The sequence below is a fragment of the Musa acuminata genome, chromosome BXJ1-2, assembly GCF_036884655.1.
Source record: "Musa acuminata AAA Group cultivar baxijiao chromosome BXJ1-2, Cavendish_Baxijiao_AAA, whole genome shotgun sequence".
Lineage (NCBI taxonomy): Eukaryota > Viridiplantae > Streptophyta > Magnoliopsida > Zingiberales > Musaceae > Musa > Musa acuminata.
In genome coordinates this window covers 32,237,342-32,263,832 of record NC_088328.1, presented here as the reverse complement: position 1 = coordinate 32,263,832, position 26,491 = coordinate 32,237,342, and the positions used below count along the sequence as shown (strand labels likewise).

General features: G+C 36.0%; 1 protein-coding gene across 5 annotated transcripts; it reads right to left on the bottom strand.

Annotated features, from left to right (window-relative positions):
• Positions 1–621: 621 nt before the first annotated feature.
• On the bottom strand, positions 622–26,026 carry LOC103976788 (beta-galactosidase 15). 5 transcript variants are annotated; one of them, XM_065104820.1, is made up of 19 exons: positions 25,745–26,024; positions 24,659–24,754; positions 24,451–24,563; positions 17,162–17,228; positions 16,094–16,186; positions 14,526–14,669; positions 14,242–14,330; positions 13,422–13,527; positions 12,622–12,709; positions 12,331–12,455; positions 10,959–11,156; positions 8,456–8,688; positions 7,574–7,689; positions 7,282–7,379; positions 4,511–4,621; positions 2,456–2,566; positions 1,629–1,837; positions 969–1,317; positions 622–878 (listed from the first exon to the last, which is right to left on the bottom strand). In XM_065104820.1, the coding sequence occupies exons 1-19, from the start codon at positions 25,928–25,930 to the stop codon at positions 744–746; spliced, it is 2,667 nt and encodes an 888-aa protein (XP_064960892.1). In that variant the 5' UTR covers positions 25,931–26,024; the 3' UTR covers positions 622–743. The 5 variants fall into 5 exon arrangements, with proteins under 5 accessions (XP_064960892.1, XP_064960899.1, XP_064960914.1 ...); XM_065104827.1 differs by having other exon boundaries at positions 24,664–24,754; positions 25,745–25,792; XM_065104842.1 differs by lacking the exons at positions 24,451–24,563; positions 25,745–26,024 and having other exon boundaries at positions 24,664–24,749.
• Positions 26,027–26,491: the final 465 nt, after the last annotated feature.

The window sequence follows — 26,491 nt, the reverse complement described above, 5'->3', positions numbered from 1 at the left end:
ATTTTCATTTTCAAGTTGTAAATTAGAAACCTATACCCAAATGGATCTGGATTTGGCTAAAATCTTGTGACAAAACCAACAAGCTTTAGGAAAGAAAATAAAACATATATTTAAAAAGCATCAAGAGACACAAATTGTAGAGCTGATGTATCTATCACCACCCAAATCTTGCATTTTTCTTCTTAAATTCGAAAAGGACGATACAGTATGAAAAAAGGAATTAAAGTACGTAACACTACAAGACTAGCTTGTTGGATTTTCTGGATTGTCCATGATGATCATTGTCATTTTTATTATCAGCATATTTTTTTTTCCATAAGCATTACATTAAATCGTGTGCAGAACATGTTTACACAAACTTGAGCTTGAGATCTATTAATTGTGTGAATAATAAACTGTTCTTGTTGTTGTTGATATTGGAGAAATTTCATCGTGTCCTTTCCACTTAAAGATGGCAAAGTGTTTTGGCCACGATGCAGTTTATTTTAGCCAAAATCAGCATTGATGACACAGTATCATTCTTTTGCTTGGCTGGAAGTAATTGATCTTGTACTGGTATAATAATATCCTTAACAGTCATCAAATAAACAAGAGCATCAAGAACACAGGAACAATCACAAATATACAATAAAAAATTTATTTCCATGATTTCTAGTAGACATATTTTCATGCTTACACTTTAGATATAACAATGACCAGAACATGAAGATCTTCAACAATAAGAGTAGTTTGATTCTTGAGATCTACGACACGTTTTGGTACCCAGTGATGGATGTGCATGTTGCTTCAACTGCTAAAGCCTTGGTAGTGCGTCGACATGGATCACCAAAAGTCCGATTTGAAACAGTGATTGTACAATTATTTCTACCCTGACATGCCTGCACCAAAAATAGAAAAATACAGGAAATTATTAGTACTCAAAAGAACAAACAAAAAACAAAAGAAAACCAGATAATGTGAACAAAAACCTCTGTCACCACAGAGAGGGAACTTGCTGCATGACATTTTCCTCGGGAAAACTTCCGGCAGCTACCGCTTGGTGTTCCATAGCTCGCAAATGTGATGGCGGAGATGACGTGCCCTTCGTCGCAGCGTAAGTGCATCTCTGGTGCGACCTCATCGATCAAATTCTTGCGGTACACAAAATCTGGATGTGACCAGGTTGAAAGAGGTGGATAGTCAGTTTCCCACACTCTTGCGCAGATTGTTAAGGTGGAGTGCACCCTGAGAGAGATCTTCCAGGGGTTTCCACTTGTTTCCTCAAATATCACTAGTAGATTGTTTGAAGCCTGCAACCATTCTCTTGGAACATGGTACCTGAAAATATTATTATGGTTCTTAATGTAGTAGACCTTGTTAACAACGACATAAAATCTTCAGCAATGACATTAATTTAAGACGGCCTACTCCCACACTGGTAACAAGATCAATTTCTTGATTTGCAAACAGAAGCTGGCTGTTTTCTTTCTCCTTCTAAATGGCTATATATTCCTCTAAAGCAAGTCCCATACAAGAATATATATAATGATTACAAGGGAATATAAATTTGTTAATTATGTCAAATGTGCAGAAAGGAAAACTTAAACAGTAATTTAAATTTATCGTTTTTAAGTAGCATGTCAACATACCAACTTTGAGTGGGCAGGCCGCAGTTGGTTGTGCACTTGTTTTCATGGTATGCTCCACGATAGTCACAATAATCACGACATCCATTTTTTGGAGCTACTAGTGTCCAATATCGTCCAATTCCATGACCATTGACCCAAGCTTGGCCTTTTCCCATGCTCCCTAAGTCGAGGGCAATGGGATCGTCACCCTCAGGGGCATCAAATGTTGTCTGCATCAAGAAACCAAAGGAGCTAACTCGTTTAACTTTTACTGTTAACATTTCATGCTAAGACTAGAATAAAGAGACTATAACATCGTTGTCGTGTCAATGTATCTTGTGAAATACATTCATACAAACAATATTAAAATGACCTGCTTGCCTTCGGCATGTGTTTACTGTCTAGGTCCTTATTCTGCAATCAAGTGTCATGCAGCTTAAGAATTTGAATTTTGCCAGTCTTCAAGTATGTTCCAGATCAGAGATATAATGAGCTTCAGAGTAGGTATAGAATCAATGATATAACCAAGTATACAAAGGCATAGAATCAATGATATAATGAAGTATACAAAGGACAATTAAGAAAACTATTACAATAAAATATGAGCATACAACACAGATATATTCTACCAACAAATATTGCAATAGGGAGATATTACTTCTAATGATGAGTTATGTTAAAATACAACAAAAACATAATATACTGGTAAGTATTGCAATATGGAGTTATAACTTCAAACTGCCAGTATTTGGTCAACAGAAAAGATTAAAATGCTGGTTGTAAACCATATAAACGAGGTTACTTAGAAGTTGAATTGTTTTTCAGCTATTTTTTTTAAAATTGCTTACCTTGTACCATGTAAAGGATGATGGAATTGAATCTGGTTGCACGTCGATCCAATCTGCACTCTCTTGATTCTCAGGAGTATATAGTTTTGCAAGCTCTCCCTTCAGTCCTACCTATATTTTTCAGCAAAGAGAACTTGTAAACTCACTCCTAGCATCAAGAAATCAGGTAATTCTGAAGACAAGAAGCTGCAAATCATAAGAAACTGGACTAAGTGATCAATGATTTTCATATATATATATACATACATACATATATATATGTATGTATATGTATGTATATACATATACATACATACATATACATACATATATATATATATATATATATATATATAGTGTGTGTGTGTGTGTGTGTATACACACACACACATACATACCATCAGATTGTAAACTTTACAAGAAAAGATGGAAAACATTATTTCCTCCATAGTCATCATTTTCAACAATTTTATGCCTGCCCTTTTTGTCCATGACTCGCAAGTGGGAAACTCATTGCAGTAGTCTTTTCAGGTTCCCTAGTCATGATTTTTTGCGTAGTCCATTAGATTTTGAAACAAGTACTAGAAAGCAAATATTCACCTAACACTTTGATGTTCACCCAACCTTTCCTACCATGCCCTTCTGGCCAAAATCTGGCATTTAAAATTCCCAAAAAATACTTTGTTAAACCTGCTAAGCATTATGATTGTAAGCAGTGTCTGCCATACCGAATCGTACTGCCCAGTACGGGCGGTATGTACCGGTCCGACAGGCCAGCGGTACGCGGACCGCCCGGTACCGGTCCGCACTGTAGCAGTGCTACAGTAACACTACTGTAGCACTGTAGCACACTGTACAGTGTTACAGTGCTCGGTACACCGTACCATACCGGTACCGAGCCCAGGTCGAAATACCGGTACGGTACGGTATTGCGAACCTTGATTGTAAGGCTAGCTATGCTTTATAAATCAGAATGATCAACTAAGAAAATAACTCATACAAAAGTTAATATCATTGAGATAGGGATGGATTACTGTTTATTAGTAGAAAAGAAAAAACAAAACATTTACATTTATACAGAATTTGGGACAGAACATAAGACTTAAGGATAATACAAGGAAAAATCATTTGTATAGACATATTCAAAGAAGACACATAGATGCCCCTGTTAGAAGATGAGCGTCAACAACTAATGATGTAAGGTAAGGTAAAAAAAAGACCTAAAAGAACTTTATTAGAGACAATAAAAAAGATTTAATCCTCTTCATTTGACTAATGTAGGCCTCAATAGAGCCCCATGATCGGGAAAGATCTACTTTGCCAATCTCGAATAGCTGGGACCTTATGTCATATTTGTGAAGCAAACTACCAACTAAAAAAATGGTTTGTTAAAATATAAACCCAAAACAAACTCAAAAAATAATTAAAATATCCAATCAATTGCTTGCTCTTTGGCCTATAATTTACAAATGCATATTAGAAAGTAAAACATTTTCAAGTTTAAAGTTGTTCCAATTGATTGTTATCCATATAAAAACTCAACCTGTCTCAGCAGCAAGTGGTGTTTCTATGGCATAATATTGTCAACCAATGAGTGGCATAGTACATGTAATTAGTAAGCACTGTGCCAATGCCATGTCAGCATAGGCATGCTAATCAGGAACGAGAAAAGGAAAACCCTACATCTTGATTAAACAATAAAAGCTGGAACATGTTGCGTACTATCAATTTATTTGGTGTCCATTGGTTTGGGTCCTAGAAACATACACCTGATTTCATGCTCACAAGAAAACATATATTGTTGAGTATTTTGACACCATATGGTTGCTAATTATGCACTGTTCTTCCATCAAATAACAACTAAAATGACAGTTTCATGAGAGAGTGAATATTCTTGTAAAAGCTTCCTCAACAAAACTAGCAAGTAACATGCAGGAAATTCCCATCATATCAAAGCTACATAAGCACATAACAAAAGCGGCTTGTTGCAAAATAGGATATGTTATTGAGATGGTAGAAAGAATTTCATAGGAAAATATTATAACTAGCATTTTAAACTAAAGGAATAAAGCATACCTGATATGTCCACAGGGTATCAGAAAGGTCAATATCTCCATTTTTCAAGCCACTCACTTTTATTTGCCCTCTAAACCCTGCCCCATCTTTCTCAAGGAAAGCACCATAATTCTACAGTGCAATAAAAAAAATGCATAATCAGTTTGGAGTTAGGTGTGTTCTCAGGGTGATTAACAAGGATGTGAAACTCATATCAATATACATCTGACAGGAGATTGGGATATGATTTGAATTGTTAATTTTGACAGGAAGTTGAGTAGTTTGTTCAAGGGAAATATGCAGAATAGCATAAATGTCATAGATACAAAATGATCAAAGAATAACACATCAACCAAAGACAGAGTTACTTGCATTTGTGTATATCCTTGAAAAAGTATTGATGATGAATTAATGAATAAGATAATATTGAATTATATATGTATATATATATATATATACATATATACATATATATACATATATACATATATATACATATATACATATATACATATATATATATATACATATATACATATATATATATATATATATATATATATAACCACGTGCCTAAATTAATGCCTTTCAATCTTTCATGCTATACTTGAACTTATTGATTATATGATCAAATGATTAACTTTATATGATCAATTTATGATAATTGTATATTTTCATTGATTAATGATATTTATTACATAATTATAGCAGTTATAATGTTCTGCATATTGTCAGTTATAGTTATTTAGTTTAATTAGATACTTTTGCCTATTTAAGGTTATTAAATAATGATTTGATACTTTGTTTTACTAAATGCCATGAATAAGATGCTTATAAGGTGTTCATGTTTCATGATATCTGAAAATGCAAACTTATGGCTTTTAGCATGTACATGACCATTGCATAAGCATATAGCATATTACATGTATATATAAGCACACATGATTTTTCAAGTTAAAGCCTATATGGTCACTCCTGAACAAATGCCTTGCTAAGCCATGCACCCACAAGTGAGTGCATACGAAGTCCTTTAGGTATGACTACTTATAGGACAGCATATTAGTACATCCATGTATGTTTCTAGTACACATTTTCTAAAGGTTTATAGACGTTATGTTTAATGTGGATGTGAGTGCTACTTACGTGTCAATGTTCGTGTCATCTAACTTTAGGTTAGAAGGCTAAGCTGATAGATGTTATTGCAAATGCACTATGTCATATAATGTATAGAAATACAAAATTGTGTAGCGTTCATATATTGAAATGATGCAAATGTTCCCATGTAAGTGACATAATACATGCAAGGCATGTATAAAATGAACAAAACTGTGATATATGGTAATATTAAATAAAATTCCATGTTATGTTATATCATGTTTACGTTTATATTCATACCATGTTATGCCCATGTTTAACTATCAAGAATTAATTTATGGAACATTATGATTATCATAGCGTTTAATTCAAAATTTAGTACTAGGCGCTACTTGATATGCATACCCTTACTGAACATTTCATGTACGATTAATAGTCTCCAGAAAGATGATGTCGATGTGGTCAAGGATGAGGCTGTTGAAAACAAATGGACTAAGTGTGCGCCCTACGCGCGACCCCTTCCCTCCCTCCCCAACCCTCCCCCCCAGAACCATTCATGGTGCAGTGACATTGCTTTATGCTCTAAAATTGAGAATATTATAGCGAGATAGAAGCACTTTACGTTGCAAATTGTGGTCGAATTTTACAGTTGTTGACTACTGTAATAAGTGATTACAAGTTTGCCTCTGCTTATTTTGTGAATGTTGTAAAAATGTTACTCTAGTTCTTGCACTTAGTACATGTATGTTGTGCCTGTGATGGGGTATCACGAGTCGTGACTATCTATATACACCTTATGTATCTAGTCGGGCGTTATCATGTAAGTTGGGTCTCCAAGGATCACGATCATGTCAAAGTAGTGCTTGGTAAGGAATTTGGGTCATGTTCAAGTGTCTCAGGACATAACATCTCTGGCTATCCTTCAAGTTCAATCAACGACTGAGGTTTAGTTGGGCCACTAAAACCCTCCCCGAGTCCTGACTCTCATCTCTCACATCGTGGACACCAAATCGAGTTGTGGAAGAGGAAGACTTCTCCAGAAATCTTTCTAACGAAGCCTCCAGTGATTCACAAGGTTCCTCTAGTCATCGAGGATAGAAATACAGTTTGTTTGTGATATACTAGGCTACCAGGAAATGGAATGAGTTGTCATGGTTCATCAACATGAAAGTAGATATCCAACAAGGAACTCCTCAGGGAGGCCAGCCTGGTAACCAATTTAACAAATCAAGGCTGTTTTAGAGGTGTCAAGCTGACTATACATTGACAAAGATGATGTATCCAAATTGGATTCCAACTTGCCAAGGTTTCACTTCTTGTCAGTATTACCCACAAATCATCGGCACAAAACTATCCAAACAACAAAAGCATGAAATTTCTCTAGAATCTTCAACTATAAACTTAGAAATCCTAAGTCTTGTTTTAGTTATTCCCCATGATAATTGTAAATATCAATCTGCACATTTTTTTACATCAACAAGCTTTAATGTCCTAATTTGCACGATTCTGTAGAAAACATAATATTTAAATGTAACATAAACATTTTAAAAAAGCAGTTGCCTTGAAAATAATATATACATTAGAGAAGCAGATTTTCAATTTCAAATACTGCAAGATGCATATGAAAATAATAGGAGTTCTTGAGAAAAATGGCACTAAGTAAATTAAAAGAAAAGTCTAGCACAAATAAACAGTACCTGCAAGCCAACGGTCTCTGACAACAAAACTAAATCATTGGATCCCTGAACCAGATGAATTGGCTCTTTCACTGGAACCCATTTACCAACTTGACTGGCTTAAATTTCAGAAATATGTTAGATGAATAAAGAGGAAGCTTAAAAAATAAATTTGTGAAATGTGAAGCGAAACTAGATAACATCATATGCATCTACAGTCTTATTGAGAGCATGCTGACAAAATATTAACATACACTGGTAACCAATTGGTATAGAAGTGCATGGTCACTAACCTACAGAGATTAATAGATACCTGAAAGATGACCATTCACAAAAATTCGAGCCACGTCACGTGCTTTGTCAATCGTAAGCAACGGATAAATGCCCTTTTCCTCCCAAAATGTAATATCTTCATCAGTTATATTTATTCTGAAACAAATGATAGTCATGTTAAGAGTAACAGAGATTATAATCACATATAATGAACAAAATGTACCACTTATTAAATTTTCATTTCTAATAAAATCTTCTGTGAACTGCAAAACATGACAAGGCTAGTAGTTCCAACTTTGATATATATTTTATTTAAATTTTAAATAAAACATGAATATAACTAAGGTCAAAAATCCTTACAATTCTCGAGGCACAGTTAGGCTATCAAGAAGCCGCACCAACTACCAAATAAAATTTTGTTTTAGAGACATAAGGGAGACTCAAAACCTATGTTGCAGAAAACATCATGAAGGAGATATTTCACCCTAACAATGTCAAAGCACGTCAATATCATGCTCCTCTTCAACATATGTATTAGTTTCAAGCATCACTAAATTATACCATTAAGAAGACTCCAGATTCATTTTCCACTTAAGATTTCAGGAAACACAAACTTGTAACTTTATTTCCACAGTCAACCTGCCGAATATTCCATCACCAGAAAAGGAAAAAAATTATAACAAGATACAGAAGTTTACCTACACCGATCATTGTCGTCTCAAACTCAAACTAGAATGCCAAAAAGTATAAGACCAGAAACTAGAAGGTGCTAACAGATTGTCTCACACGAGATTTTATATCTTGTCACCCATCAAATGAGTTGTATACTTGTATGTACAAACATTCATGGAATTTCTTTTTCACTAGTTCTTTATAAGCAAGCTCACATATAGTAGTCCAAAAGCTTCTGATCATGATCTACCTTGTAGAGTACCACAAATAATCAGAGATGTCCTTTGTAACATTTAAATGCTCTAATATGCCTTGATAGGTGAAGCTGTTATCGCCCCATGCACCAATTGGCTCATGAAAAGTCATCCATGTCTTCGAAATATAAGTATCTTTGTCATAAAGAATTATATCCCCAGTTCCAGTTGTGTTTGAAAAGCTAGGAGAAGCAGATTCAACTGTTTTGATTGAAGTTTGAGTAGCTACCTGATAAATATAGTTCAATTTATATAAAGTCAAAAGTACAAAGAAAAATAAATGGCAATATTCTTCCTTCGCACCTATTATGCAGCTTTTGGATCAGAAAGCAGCAAATTTTAGTAGTCTTATCACTTATGTGCATATAGCTGTATCAATTTTCATTTACAATATCTGGTCATTAAGTTACATATCCATGAGCCAGTCATTTAGGTAAAAGAGTACAAGTGTGATCCACATCCCTCTTTTATAAAGGTAAACAGATTGAAGAGAGCCCATCAGCATTATCTGATATATCACCATATTCTAATAAGAAAACTAATTTCATGATGAACTTTTATAAAAGAAATTTGGGCCTGATCTCCACCCTTAGTAACATCTTTTATAGCTTACATGTAATTGCCATCATCGCTGCCACATACAATTTGAAATAGGAACTAACACAAGATGGCACAAGCCAAGCACATGCAATTGGTGTGATGGCATATGCTAGTCATCATAGGTATGATGTGGCATAGTGGAACATGCAATCCTTGTTCACCCAAGGTGAGCTAATTATGGAATGGCTTAATTTAGCCAAGAAGTTAAATCTTGGTCCAATCCCAATTTCAGTAATCTATCAGATTGATATGGAACCAATATACTAGTCAGTATGCTAACCTGTATGACCTATTCTCATTGAATAAAGTAATAAAAAAACATGAAAGATATGTACCGGTATCAAGCTATATGTTTTGATACTGACTCTAGGTTGAATCAGTACAATCAGGTTTGTACTAACTGGTATGATTGAGATTTGAAACCTTGAGTTTAGCATTACCCCATTACATGAGATTTATAAAAACAAGCATGCTAAATCTCTTTCTTAAAAATCACGGTGAAAGTTTGAAAGGAGTTCTATGAAATCCCAAGTGTTACAATTTGCTTTTAGTATTAATTAGGTTTGTGGAGTATTGCTAGAAAATTAACTCCATACACAAGGAATCACTTTGATAAGCCAAAAATTTATGGATTTCACAAACATACTATTTCCGATGCAACAAACTGTGTTACCTAAGCGAGAATTTCATATTACATTTCCAACAATATTCCAAGTGTATTTAATGTATTATACTCTTTATTCTTCAATTTATAATCTCCAAGTTCATTATCAAAGAAGGCTCCTAAAAGGCTTGATAATGGAATGGGCCAAGGTTCCACTTTTAGAAGTCCAAGCTTGGCATGCTACATTATGATAACCTGACCCAGTCCGCTTACTCTTATATGTACTAGGCCAAAATTCTTAGTATAAGAATAGCTCTCCTAGGTACACCTTTGGGCATCCTCCAATTCCAATGACATCGTGAACGAATAAGATCACATAAAGCTTAGACTTTAGCTGGAACTTCAGGGATATGAGTTGAGGTTGTTTCTGCAATGCCAATGTAAGCCTAAAGGACCATAAGAATAGTGTGGCCCAGCTGACTGGACCTTCTGACTCAAGGTCGTTACCAGCCCAACACCAAAATTTTTATTAAAGTTTAGTAAAACTCCATCCTAAATATCTGAAAGTTACTAGCTCATGCCTAGTATTAAGCACCATTTGAATAAATTCTGAAACTATCAAAAGTTACATGGTTACAAAGCGTGATAGAAAGTAGAAACAATGCTTTTTGTACATTGTTTCTGCACTAATTCATCAATACTTTTTCATAATATTTTGGCAACTTCAGAGCACAATGCCAACTTTGGAAGATTCCATGAATAGAATATCTCTACTGCTGGTTATCAAAGTAACGTTTAGCATATCAAAACATGTGTTTTTAATCCATGCCTCAAAAGGGATCATTATAGCAATTATATGCACCCTATAAGCCCATAATGCCATGCAAATAATCGAAAGGAGCATGTATGGCAATGTCTGACGGAAACCACTGCCACATTCATTTGTTCCTTGTGCATCACTTTGCAACTATGTGCTTCCACATACAAGTAAACTTGCCACCAACTAAGGATCACACGGTTGCCCTAGAAATACCATATCAACTTTTGGGTTGGACCTCGAGAATCAAAATAATATATATTTTATTCACTATTAAAAGAACAAATGTATCAATCATGATGAACTTAGTATCAAATATTTGTTGAAATGCCACCATCAAAATGTCTTGTTCCTGAAATTACTGTGTTTTTCTCCCTTGATGTAAAAGATAAAAATGATAGAACTCTACTAAAGCAAAGGTTTATCGTTTAATCAAATCTCAAACAAACATCTTAGAACCTGGATATGGAAATCTAACCTTTGCAGTGTTAAAAACCACATGTTTGCAATCTGGCAAAATGCTTACAGACCAGGGTGGCAGAGAATAAGATCCACCAAAAATTTGCACAGTAACTGTTTTTCTTTCATCGATATTTGCAAGAAATGCTGAGCAAATGCTCACATTCTGTGGAAGACTGTTTCTTGTGTCTACAAAACCACTGGAATATATATGTGCCTGCAGTCATAAAATAGAACTTAAGCAAAAAGATCAACTAATTAGAGCATGATATCATGTTACCTACACCAACATTAAAACTCAGCACCTAGACTGCATATGTATACAACTTATACAATTTTAAGAACTCACTAACAAAAGTAATTATGCATTGCCCACATTGAAACAATTCAAAGACTAATCAACTCATTGCATCAATGTCACTAACATGTGATGAATCCTATGGTTATGTAAAACGGGAAGAACTAGAAATATTTATTTTAACTTTAAAGTATATACTAGCACTTCAAAGATTGTCTCCTTTTTCTTTAGGTTCCTTTTCACTTCTTTGAGCAGTCTTGAAAACCTATTTAAGATTGTAGTAGACGATGTCATGTGGCAACTTATGAAACTTGCAAGAGACATCCTGATGGTATTGATGGTACAAAAGATACCAAACACTCCCACGTCATATGGCAATTTGCTACAAAAGATACCAAACATGGTATGATTTTGTGGTCATGATGGTATTGATCAACATTCAAGTGCGAAAATGGCTCTGTGGATTTGCAGGCATACATCCATACATCCAAACTTCTAAAAAGTAACATCATAAGTAATATAAACTATGATGTTGTGGAAATTAATCATCAAATTTTGTGTTTTACTACTATTTAACAATTAACAATATTCAATACTCATATCAAGAGGAACAACTTTGATGAAGTGTCAAGTGATTATATGTCCCCAAACGAAAAGAGTAAACATCAAAAACCTTTTTTTTTCCCGAGATGGAAGTCAACATGGTTTCTAAGGATGTTAACCTGATACAACTTTGATGAAGTGTCAAGTGATTATATGTCACCAAATGAAAAGAGTAAACATCAAAAACCTTTTTATTTTCCTCAGATGGAAGTCAACATCTAAGGATAGTTTCACGTAAACATGAATTGAAATAAAACCATAATCTCTATACGTCAATTGGGCCTTTGCCTAGTAATTGGTTGCTTGGTTCCCCTCTTCATCTAGATGCAGTAATAGGTTCTAATCCTAGTGGATGTGGTGTCCAAGTATTTGACACGATTCTTTATATGGGAGTTTCACTCCATTATTTTCAAAAGGAAAAAATAGTCAATTAAGCAAAACTCTTTAACAATAAAGCAGTCTGTGGCGAGTAGCAGCATTTGAAGCATACTTCTTGCATTGAACCCAATTTTACATATTGTGGTGCATCATCAACGGCAACAAGAGCTGGTTCACAAAGCTTAATAGCTGCATGCAAATCCTTCAGATGTCCCCACTTAGGCTGAGCCAAAAGGCCTGATGAAGATGGCAGCTGTCAGGCAATGATAATTGTTCCCAAAATAGTTGGTGTTGTTCATCTCAGAAGACACAAGTAATATTTGAATTCAACATGGTGATAACTAAAGCTTGCCCACTAAGCAACTAACATACAAGCTGTGTTAAAGCCACAAGTTTCACATACCATATTCGTCAACCGGAGCATCATAATCATAACTAGTTGTTTGTAAGGGACCACCAGCTGTCCGACCAAAATTTGTTCCACCAAAAAACTGAAATCATTTGCAACATCTAATGGCATATTAGCATGAAGTGGATTACTAAAATGTGTACAGAATAGATGCTAGTCAATATTCATTTAAAAAATTTGTTATCACTTATACTGCTAAAATTTGTCTCAATAAGAATTAAGAACTTCAATACAACTTGGATAATAAAAATAAATGTTGTGACATGTGAAACACATCTACTGAAGGTCCACCTGTGTTAAAGGAAAGGTCATAGCATTTGATAAATGAAAGTGTTGACTGCTTCTGATAATGATAAGACAGCAAAAGTAATGATTTAGCAGCTCACTCTGTCCGCAGTTTTCAAAGTGTTAACTGCTTTAGCTGTTAGAAAGCAGATTAGCATCATATTAAGAATGCATAAGAACCAGCTCATAAGCAATGATTCAGCCATCATATATGAATATATTAGTTCTAAATACTGATACCAGTATACCGATCAGCTGTTGGTACAGTATGTACCAAGTTGTACCAAGCTATACTGAACGTACCAACACACGATACACTAAGGTGTACCGATATACCACCCGTATCGGTCCTCTATCGGACTGATATGTACCGCCCGAACCAAGCGGTATGGTACGGTATTGCAAACCATGCATTAGATCCAATATGATGCTTATCTGCTTCTAAAGCATAGATTTTATAAAGATAAGACAGCAAAAGTAAAGATTTTAAGTTTGGATATTCATACTACCATGTAATAGTTGTGAAAGCTTCCCCCCCTTTGGAAAAAACGAGCAACAGCAAAAGCATTGTCTTCAACAGGTCTACGAGGCACCCTTCCACCCCAAGAAGCATACCTGAAGCATGCATAATTTTGAGTTTGCTCCAATGAACCATCGTATGTTTGGAACCAGGTATATAAAAAAAAAGGCAAAAATACATGTATTTATTTTCATGCATCCAACAGAATAGCAGCCTAAAAGTTTTGCCTGGGACTACTCGCTGCAGAAAAACAAGGGTAGGATTGATTTATACAAGAATGTAGAAATCAATTTAGAATTCAGTAGAAGTATGGTCCAAGAGAGAATTCATATTACTAGTATATGTCAAATAATACAAGCTTATAATGACCAATAAACTGGCACAAATATGTTATATTATATGCATTAGATAAACTAATTAACAAGAAGCAGGATAAGCTAATGAATATCAGTAATGGCAATGGATATATTCCAGAACCTCTTATATTTTGGTTAAGCATAAAGCCATTTGATATTAGGAAGCAAGACAGGCAAGTTACTGGTAAAGTATACCAGTAAAATAACTTATAACATCACAATCAAAAAATACAAAAGCAGTGATTAGTTGCAACAGAGTGACAGCAATAAGCACCTTGATTAGTTCACGAAAGAATGACAAGGATAACCACTACAATTATTTCGCAAAAGAATGACAATGATAGCCCCCAAAAGAACGACAAGATAACCACCACAATTAGTTCGCAAACGAATGACAACAATAAGCACTACAATTAGCTGAAAATAGAATGACAATGGTAAGCACCATCATACCATCCATTCCAGTCCTCAGTCCAAAGAGCTGGCTTCCTGTAAGAATTTGGCCTAAAACCATCGCAATAAAATGCATTGCAGGAATCGATCTGCCATATAAAATCAAAATTAAGCGAAGATGAAGAATCTAATCAAGAATCATTTCTTGACAAGTTATGGAACTCAATGTATGGAATTTTACAAAGAATTGTAAATGTTAGTTGGCTCAGTTCATTCAATGCTACCAACTAGATTACAAAGTAGCAAAAAGGATAGAAGTTAATGGTTTTAGTGAATATTCTTACAATAGTTTCAGGAGCATCACTTTGCCTGCACATAACCCATGGTACGCCAGCATCAAGGGTAAGTGCCATGTCAGCAGCCCATTTAACATACTCTTTGCCACCTTGACCATACTGCCCTTCAATATTTCCATATTCATTCTCAATCTGTTGAATTTTATTGTATGTCAATTGAAGTATTTCAAAATTCAAATATATTTGCAACCAACAAGATGTTAGCAAGCTCCTGTAGCACAAAGTCTACAAACCTAGCAATCAATTTAACAATAGGAATTAATTCCTTACAAGAACACACGCTAGAGATAAGCATGCATCATCGATTTTTCATAAGTTTCTTCAGGCAGACTTATAATGCGAAAATCGAGACTGCGATTATTCTTACATCAAAATAAACAATAGAAACTCTAGAATCAGGATGACTTCCAAGGTGATGAAGCCATATAGCCCACATACATCAGCTACAAGGCATTGTTTTGCTGCTAGTTAGGTTCGCAGCTTTATCTTTTTAAAGTAATAATGAGAAAAGTTGGACTTAAAATTTTGTTGTTGTCGTTGTTGTAATTGGAAAAGTTCAAGAACTAAGATGATAGTATCAAGGTTTGTCATTTTCGGTACCGGACCCGTCTCGGAGATCTATCGAATTGGTACATACTGGTCAGTACTGATGTACCGACACATGGTACGTCGATGTATACCGATGTTTTGGAGAGAAAGAAAAAGAGGGAGAAGAGGAACACAAGAGAAGGAGGAAGGAAGAAGAGGAAGCGGAGGAGGAAGAAGGAAGACGAAGTAAGGAGAGGAGGAGGAGAAGCAACAGCAACAGTGTACTTGGGAAGCAATGGCGAAGTAGCAGTAGTAAGGGCAGCAGCATCGTCTACGAGAAGAGGGCTCACTAATTTTTTTTTTTCTTCTTTTAACACTGAGTCAGATACGGCCCCACCACTATTCTACTTTTTTATTATTTTAATCATACTATCTGAAATGAGGATGGTCCGTGTATCGGTCCATGCTCAAACCGGTACATACCACTCGTACCATACCGTTTCGGATGGTACTGTAGTCCTTGTTTGGTATTGCATCCGTTCAGAGGTCAGAAATTTTTATATGTAGGAAGTAGAATCATTTGTACTCCTCTCACTCCCAATGAAAAAGAAATTGCCCATTCAAATTTTCAGAAAAAAAGTAGGTATTTGGAATAATTTTAGACATAAGAGCACAAGGTAAGCAAATTAAAGATTATAGCCATTATATCATCCCATTCTGCAGACTTTGTTAAATGATAATTATGTGAGTTCTATATATCTATCTTTTAGTTTAGAAAGCAAAGATCACGAGTAATAAACTAGTTCAACCTAGTTACAAGCCAATTATGGAAATATAAAGTCTATTGTTTCTTTGAAATCTTGATGTTTTGCTTTATCATACAGTAGTATTGGCATAAATGAGAGCCAACCAGTGGAACTAGTAGCTCAAGGCTCGTTGTATGTAAAAGGAATAACAAGAGTGTTATTTCAAATCTTCTAAACAAAAGACTGAATATCAAGGATGGAGTTCACACATTCTCATACAACCTGCAATAAGATGATTGGACCACCTTGCCATGAGAAAAGATTTTCCTGTTTCATCATATCAACAATCTTCTTGACAAATTTCTGCATCTCATCCTGCACAAGTTGAGAACCTCATCAATATATGGACTACAGAACAGGCAAGTAGAAGTCCCAATGTGCCAAGAATCATATCATGTTTATCAAATATAAAAGATAACTTGAGCCAATTTTATCTCTTCTTTCCTTTGGAATTGAGACACGGACATTATGTTTTCGCATCAGACTATTACTACATGGTATAATCCATGACATGTAGTAAAATTGTATAAAATATTACCATCAGACTATTACCACGATCCAACACTTGGAAAAATATTATATAAAATATTTGAAGTGTCTGAGTGATCAGTATAATGCATGCCATTACAACGTTGCACTAATACATCAGTCAGTATAATCAATATGGATTGACATTTAAATCTGGTTTATGGTTCAAGCAAAGCATGACAGGCTTCAATTCTGCTTCTTCATAAGTTGAAAAAACATGGTATTTTGTATGTGGTCAATCCAGAGTTCTAGTTCAGCATCACCTTGACAAAAGTAATGTTGAAGAAATCAAGAGTATACATGAGAAAATCTACAAATATGAAAACGAAGAGAAAATTTGCAGTTTAGTCAAATTTCATAATGATTTGACAGAACAAAGCTGTTGTCAATTCCAGATACTTCAACACATAACTTAAAACATTAGAACCAAAAAGATCATGAGGATCACCAAAAGCACCAGAAGAGTGTAAAGTCAAACCAGTAATTGAAAAGTATAATACCACGAGATAGTCAAGAATTCCTATTGGCTAAAAACTATCAAGACTGTTATTTGTCTAGGCATCATTTTTTCTTCAGGAACAAAGATCAGCTGTGACTCTCTCCCATTTGTGTAAATTATTACCGGTCATGACACTGCACATTACCAATTTATCGTATGGTGCAACATGCAATAGATAATTACAATGAGAAATCATTAAATGTGTAACACTAAAGCATGATAGGGATGCATGACATGCCACAGTATGGTAAAAATCATGATACCTCAAATGGTTTATTTTTTGTTCGAAATACAATGCCAGGAATGTCACGTAACCAAACAGGGAAACCTCTGGAAGAAAGAATAAGTACAAATGAGATTAGCAACAACATCATAAGGATATTCATGATAACAACACATATGTTGATTCATACACAGAGGGAATTAAGAATTAACCAGATAACAATATTCAAGCTGTGATTATCCCTGCCAGAGTTACAATTGTTGTGGGACTCGAGCATCGAAAAGAATGAAGGACCAGACTGATACCATAAAATGTGAAAACATGTAAAAAGCAAAAATTATAACTCAGATAATGTCCCAGAATTGCATCAAGTTAAAAGTACCTGACTCACATTAACAAAAGATAATTCAACAATATAATTTGTGCTCTCTCCTGCTATAACTATATATGGGCACTGAAAAAGATGAGCATATTTTAGCAAAGTCTTCAGTTGCTACCATCCCCATCTCTCAATCATAGTCATAGTTCTCATCACTTCATGTATCAGTACTTGTTGTATGAGCCACAAGACAGGCTGAATTTTAGTCTTCCATATTTAACCACCAAATCCATACTAAACCGTATCAAATTTTGTAAAGATACATTTAGTTGCAAGATGATGGCTTCAGGAGCAACATCCTGATATGACATATCAAATGAAAACCTTTAGAGCAAGGATTGACTTACCGAATCGTACCGCCCGGTACGGGCGGTACGTACCGGTCCGAGAGGCGACCGGTACGCGGACCGCCCCCTACCGGGCGGTACACGCAAAAAATATCCCGTATCGGCCGTTACGGGTAATATCGGGCGGTAACGGTCGAAATCGACCGTTACCACACTGTAGCAGTGCTACAGTGCTCCAACGGTCAAATTGACCGTTGGAGCCCTTTCTTCTCCTATTTAAACCAATCTTCTCTCCTCTATTTCATTATACTCTCTTAAACTCTCTCTCAAACTTTTCTTTTCTCTCCTAAACTCTATAAAATAACGATTTGTGAATTCAATTGAGGCTAATTTGGGAAGATTAAGAGGAAGAACTTTCTAATCAAGAGGTATGTATTCGTTTTCTTTAATTAGAGAGTAATTAAGATATTTAAGATTATGGTTAGTGTTTTTCATGCATAGTAAATATTGAATAATATTTATCATAGTAAAATAAGTTTAATTAAATTTTATTAAAATTATTTAATGCTGCGATTAGTTATTTTAATGATGATTAAATCGAAATTTATTTGATTTTATATCAATTTAATGTCTTTAATACCTATTAAGGTATTTGTCATGTTTATAGTGGTGAAAGAGAAGTAATTAGTGAAAAATTAACTATATTAATCGTATAATTAGTGTAGATAAATGATAATTATCATAATTTGAATCATATTGGATTAAAATTACATATTTAATGTTTCTTTTATGTATTTAACATATATATGATGGTAAAATAAGTTTAATTATAATTTATTAAAGTTATTTAATACTGTAATTAGTCATTTTAACGATGATTTAATCGAAATTTATTTGATTTTATGTGAATCTAATATCTTTAATATCTATTAGGGTGTTTGCCATGTTTATAGTGTTGAAAGAGAAGTAATTAGTGAAAAATTAACTATGTTAATCGCGTAATTACTAATTAGTGTATCTAATGATGTTAATACTTATTTTATGCATGTAACATATTTATGATAATAAAATATAATTAGTTATGTTTTAATAAAATTACTTAATGTTGTGATTAGTGATTTATGATCGATATTTGGTCAATTTAATATGTTTATACTTTATAGTTTATTTGATTTAAATTTGATAGGATCATGGCACCAAAGGAACAGCCACATGATGATGCATGGGTTCATGCCCGAAAGCTAGATGGAAACCGTCATCATTGGCAATGTATTTATTGTGACTACATTGGCAAAGGTGGAGGAATAACTCGAGTGAAAATGCATTTGGCTGGTGGGTATCCTGATGTTGCAAAATGCAAGAAAGTTCCAACGGAGATCCGTAAATTATTTCAAAGCAAGCTTAAACAAACAAAGGAAGATACATTAAAAAAGAAGGCAAGAGTTGAGGAAGAATATCATAGGGCTACACAGGAACCGGTTTATGATCAGTATGAGGGTTGCGGCGATGAAGTCGACCCGGATCTCACAGCTGGGATTCGTGCATCATTGGAGCATCAGTATACGGTCGATGAAGCAATGAGGCATCGACGACCTGACTCACAATTTGAGCATGGCACAGGTAGTGGAATCCAAAGGTCAACCAGCATGAGGCAACCAACTGCTCCTTCTCAGCTAGGCCGAACTAGTAGCATGAGATATGGTGGACTCCGTGGTTTTATGAGAGGTCTTGGCAGGAGGTCCGCACCAGATATTGTTGATATTGATCCGCAAGCCTATCCCCCACAAACAGCGAAACAGACACGGATTGACGATGCATACACAAAAGAAAAAAAACGGGATATTGGGAAGGCAATCTCAAAATGGTTTAACTTTCATAGGATTCCAGCCAACACAGCCAAAGGTCCATATTTTCAGAGCATGATCTCCTCTATTCAAAAGTCTGGCACGGGGATCCAACCTCCAACACCAAAGGAGATTCACGGCGTGTACTTAGATGAGGAGGTGGCAGAAATAAAGGATTGGATCAAATCCTTCAAGAGACAATGGGAAGAATATGGGGTGACATTGATGTGTGACAGTTGGACAGGACCAACAAGAATGAGTATCATCAACTTTCTTGTTTATTGCAATAGAAGAGTTGTGTTTCATAAGTCCGTTAATGCTTCTGAAAAGATCCAAGATGCAAACTACATTGAGAGCTTGATGGACACTATGGTAGAGGAGATTGGACCACAGTATGTTGTACAAATAATAACCGACAATGGAGCGAATTTCAAAAAGGTCGGTTTGCAATTGATGGAAAAAAGAAAAACTTTGTTTTGGACTCCATGTGCAGCTCATTGCATAGATCTAACGTTGAAGAATATGGGGTGACATTGATGTGTGACAGTTGGACAGGACCAACAAGAATGAGTATCATCAACTTTCTTGTTTATTGCAATAGAAGAGTTGTGTTTCATAAGTCCGTTAATGCTTCTGAAAAGATCCAAGATGCAAACTACATTGAGAGCTTGATGGACACTATGGTAGAGGAGATTGGACCACAGTATGTTGTACAAATAATAACCGACAATGGAGCGAATTTCAAAAAGGTCGGTTTGCAATTGATGGAAAAAAGAAAAACTTTGTTTTGGACTCCATGTGCAGCTCATTGCATAGATCTAACGTTGAAGGATATTGGTGAGTTGGATGCGGTCAAAAAATGTGTAGCTCGAGCACAATCAATTACAAAATTTATATATAATCATCATTGGGTCCACGCATTAATGCAAAAGTATGTAAATGGTGAAGTACTTCGACCTGGAATTACTCGGTTTGCTACCAATTTTATTGCATTAAAGTCATTACAGCAAAAAAGGCAAGGCTTGAAGGCAATGGCTAGCTCACAAGAGTGGTCTGAATCCAGATATTCAAAATTAAGTGATGGAAAGAAGATAGAAAAGGCCATTCTTTCCTCTAGATTTTGGGATACTATAGCAGAAATCATAAAAGGTGTGGAACCACTTTATATTGTCCTCCGTAAGGTCGATATGGACAGGCGTCCACAAATGCCGTATCTTAAATATATGTTGATTTCAGCAAGAGAGGAGGTCAGGAAAGCATTCAAAGATGATTTTAAGGCCGACCAATACGTACGAATCATTGATCGTCGGACCGATGTTCATATGGATCAAGATATCCATAATGCAGGTAAATTCATATTCAGAATAATTTAATTTATTATTATTTAGATAATAAAAAATCATACTAACAAAATTATGTTTTGCAGCGTATTATCTAAACCCAGCAATTCAATATCGATATGCTCTCGGAACGCAAAATAATTTCCTAACGACACTACGAAATGTTATATATCGGCTCTTGCCAAACACTACCGAGGCAACCGATGCTCTTATGGTGGGTCGATTATTTCGAGAAACAATTGGTTCATTCTCCGACGTTGTACCTGTATCGTGCCGTTACACTATGGATCCTGGTGAGGAAAAGTTATGCATATTGATTATCAATTATATTTAATGTTGATTATTTGTTATGCTAATAAAATCTTATTTATATCTTTTTGCAGTCGAGTGGTGGCTACAATTTGGAGGCGATGCACCATATTTAAGGAAGGTTGTCGTTCGTATACTTTCACAAACAACAACATCTAGTGGTTGCGAACGTAATTGGTCAACGTTTGCATTGATTCATACGAAGGTCCGCAACAGACTCTCCTACAGACGGTTAGAGAAACTAGTATATGTCCATTATAACATGCGGCTAAAATTGCGATGTGCTGAGTTAGATAAGGAGCTAGAGGAACCAGATATTGATCCCATTGACCTCCAATTCTACAACGAAGATTCAGAGCCAATGTTAGATTGGGTTGAAGCAGCAGAGAACCAAGAGGATCCTCTACTTGATGAGGCGGGAGATCCTCAGCGTCCTTCGCGTTTTATCACCGAGGCAATAGAAGAAGAAGAAGAAGCACAACCCCAACAGGTGGAAAATCCCCCTCGATTACAACATGGTAGGAGTCAAACTGCTCGAGGAACTACCGATACCCAACGGTCACACTCGTCCGCCCAACGTGCAAAGGCAAAGGGGAAGGCAGTAGCATCAGTTGCATCGTTGGAAAGAATCGAGTCGGGCGACGAGACACCTTCACAATCACATTCTCTTTCTCGCTCGGTCCAGAGACATGACAGCAACACGGACAGCAGTGCCTCGACAGATGATGGCGGTGATGTCGGGCAGTCGTTGGTCTCGTCTACACAACTTGAGGGTGGTGAATGGACTGAGGAGCAATATTTTACACATGCCACTCAAGATTCAGATCATGGAACTCGACAAGGTACTGGTCAAGTTTATGCGCGGAAGGGGAAGGGGAAGGGGAAGGGGAAGGGGAAGGCAGTGGATGAATATGAACAAATGCGACAGAGCATACATGATATAGACACAGAAAGAGACTCATCGTATTCACAGCAATCGTATTATGGAGAATCATATGGGCAACAACAGTATGGTGATAGTTGGTCATCCTTCTCTGAGCAACAGCATGATACAGAACAACATCAATATATGCCTCAAGAGCTGCCTCGGACAAATATGATTCATGACGATCAATCTACGATCAGCACCACATTGATGCATCAATGGCATACGGTGTATCAATACACTATGTCATGGGATCAATTTCATGATTGGGTCCAACAAACGTATCATATTGATATGTATCGGATCGAGGACCCTGATCCACCACCCGTGGAGGCCCGTCGTTTGTTTTGGTGGTAGAATTAACAATCAGGTATATCTAGATATATGATTATTTAATTCATTTGAATTTTAGAGTTTATATTGTAACAAAATAATCTAACAATTCAACTAATTTTTCTGTAGATATTTTAATCTATAATGAGCTGAAATACGAACCTCGAACAAGACTACCTCAAAGCCCGAAAAAGATATGTGATACTATTCTTACCTAATTTACATTGATTTTGCTAAACTTATACTATTACTATATTTATTTGTAACTTGAAAACCCTATCCTAACTTTTTTTTTAATTTTCAGGTATTTTCGGAGGGCTAAATCGGTGAAATCGGGTGTACCGCTCGGTACACCTCGGTATACCGGTCGGTGCGCCCGTACCGTACCGTACCGAGCGCGGGTCGAAACGCCGGTACGGTACGGTACGGCGAACCTTGCTTTAGAGAAGACAAAAATAGCCAAGAAATAGGGATGAATAAAAACACAAAGAAAAAAACTTCAGCTAGCAGCTATGGTGCTTTTTGGGCCCTTATGATTACATCACTTCCCCATATGTTCAGCTTCATGAAGTGATCCTTCAATTTCAACTGAATCGGCTGCATAGTTTGCTTCAATCTTTGCTGACTTTTCATGTTCAAAGTTCAGGGAAAAACACTATCCTCATAAACTTAAGTCCTATTGTCCACCTTACTACACTTTTTTTCCAAAATATGTGTGGACAATATGCTTAAAAACTGTAACAATTGTTTTGGTATCTCATTACTTATATTGTTATTTGTCTGTGTTTAAAGGTGTTTGAAACCTAAAACATGGTATTACTGCCACTTTGTGATGCTGACACACAATATCAAACACCATAATTCAATTTGTACCAATTCTTGAGACAAGTGAAAGCTTGTCTTCAGCAGGCTTTTCTGCTAAAATCCTAATTTTACGACAGGTGGTTCACTACTTCACTCTACTTTTGAACTGTTCTTCAAGAAGGCAGATCCAAACTACTAAGTCAAGAATAAATTGGTCACCCTACCTTTGAACTTTCTTTCAAAATAAACACTGCCATAAGGCAGATCCTAACTACTCAGTAAAGAAAAAAGTTAAAAAAGCCACCTACAGATGAAATGCAATCACCAAAATCTGGCCCAACTTTGATATATTTAGTATGTACACATGCAAGCCCCTGTAAGTGGTCAGCCACCAAAACAGATTTATAAATGGAAGCATGCAACTTCAGCATCTTGCTGATCAAAAATGATGAATTAAATGATCAAGGAAAAATCCAACAGATAAGGATATTTCACAAGTAATTTAACAGCTGTCCATCTAAGCTAGTTAATAGGTTATGACCTACCTGTTAAGAAAATTAATACAAGATTTAAATTTATCAAACTAGTGTAACAATAAAACAAGGCTAACCTTTGCGTCAAATGTTAGCTTAGAAGTTAAAGATGTCAAACTAACAGAAAAAATAGTGTCACTAGCAGGTTAAACATGCTGTAATGGAATCCCAATCTGACCACACTTGTCGATTGTGATATAAGCATTGTCTCATTTAGCCTATCTGATATATGGTTTTAGTTTGAATTTGAAAACAGTCGATTTTCAATTTTTCAGGTCTGTTGGTGCTTCTGTGGTAGTAGCTAATTTGAAAGTGAACTCATTTTAACCTTCGTGATCCACTCCAATATTAAGCCACCAATGACTGAAAAAAATATATATAAATGCATAGTTCATAGTTGCAATAAACAACTAGGTGAGGCAAGTAGTGAAGTAACTCCTTTACTTAAAAAGTGAACATTAATATCCATAAAAAGAATTTGAACCTCAAGATGAAAATTTTAATAGAATAAGCATTGATCATAAAAGTATACAGTTCCTAAAAGAATGAAGCAGTGTGAAAGAGAAAGGAGAGACCCAAAATTCCACTCGGCACAAACGTAAGGGCCAATACGAAGATGAAGATAAAGTCCTTGAGAACCAATCAACTTTGCAAACTTCACTATATCATATCTTCCTTCAAAATTATACTGGAAAGGAAACATCAGAAGTGAGATGACCAGCTGAGGTCATTATGCAATAAAGGCAATTAAACCTGCAATGGCAAAATATTTGTGCACAATACCTGACCTCTGATTGGTTCATGCCCATTCCAAAATACATACGTTTGTATCACATCGGCACCGCCTTCCTTGCTTTTGGCTATCAGACCAGGCCACATCTGACAGTATATAATCTATAAGATTCCTATATAAAATATGGGAAACTGAACAACTCAAAGGTTCACCAACCTGCACCTGGAAATTGCGCTAAGAGAAACCAAGAAAGGAAAGATTATAGTACAGGAAAGGAACTAAGTTGAATGCACATATTGCCTACCAATAAATTTGGTTTGATGACAGTACAGGCGTCTCTCCTTCTTAATGAAAATGGAGATAGCATAACAAGAAGATTTAAGTTTAAATAAATCCAACAATTAAGCCCCTGTTCTGATCTGCTTTGTCAACACGACAATCAACCAACCCCAAATAGCGTATGGTCACTTGAAAGAATCTTACTGGTTAAGAAACAAGATAGATCATTTCCTTAGATAATATTTTAGAGATTTTTTTTTCTTACCATCTCAATGTCTCAATAAGAGGGGGCAAAATAAAATGTGGTTTGTCTAAGGAGTTAGTTTGATGAAAGTACTAAAAGAGAAAATGAAAGAACCGCATGATGTCACCATCAAGAAACATGCTTCCAATGAGTTGTTTTGGATTTAAGATTCGACCTAGATCTTGATGGAGCTCTCCAATCAAGTATGGTAGGTGATCCATGTCACCTAATACATCATGATCTACCACTTCTAAACCTAAAATAACTTCTCTGGCATTGAAGTACAAACGGTAAGTTGTCCTGGTGCAAGTCCAATATATTACTTGTATATGTATTTTTATTCTAAAGAAAATTGATAAAATAAATATAATTGGACGTATAACCTAAATTACATACAAGATTGCATATAATCAAATTATCCAAGGCAAAATTTATCTTCTTAACAATTATCTTCCAACATCTACCCCATGAGCTACAGCATGATCGGGTTCCATAGCCGTCGCGCACAGGACACAATGAAAGACATTCATCGAGTCACTGACCCGAGATCCTCCTAAAACGGAATACCCAAATTAAACTGAGAACAATTCCAACCAAGAGTCACGGGTCATACATCGGGCGTCGCTCGGGGGTAATGGATCCCAGCCGATATGAGCATCCGGCGCTTACCGCCGATGATGATCGCCCGGTGGTCATAGCTGACGTTGAAGGGCTCGAAGAAGGCGGCCGACGCCCCCGCCCAAAGCACTGCGACTGCAAGAGCGACGATGACCCCATGAACGGTCGCTAACCCTAACATCTCTCCGTCGCGGAAACGATCGGAAGCGGGAGATGTTTATTGAGAATGGGTGGGGCGGAGGAGCGCTTTAACGACTGGCAGTATGATTTGTGGTGGCAATTAGGTGAATAAAGATATCACGTTGCGTATCGAAGTTAGCATGGTGACGATAATTCAGTAAATAAAGATGACACATTGGGTATTATGGTAAGTGACGAGGCAGATGTGGATAAAGCTGACAGAGGACGCAACTTCCCAAGTCGAAACTTGTCCCAGAAAAATAACGAGTTAGGACACGAAGGTCAATAGGGGCTGGCCCACATCAAGAACCGCACCGTGCTCGATGTGCGCCACGTCTTCCTCATGACTTGTGTCTGACTGTTGTGCCGCGAATCATTGTCGAGAGCTGTAAGCGTGTGTCCACTCTATGACTGAAGGTGACAATTCGGTAAATAAAGATATCACGTCGCGTGTGACGGTAAGAATCGTGACGGTGATTCAGTAAATAAAGCTTATACTTTAGGCGTTAGGTCAATTGAACGAGGCAGATTTGGAAAACCCTTCGATACAACACCAGTTTCC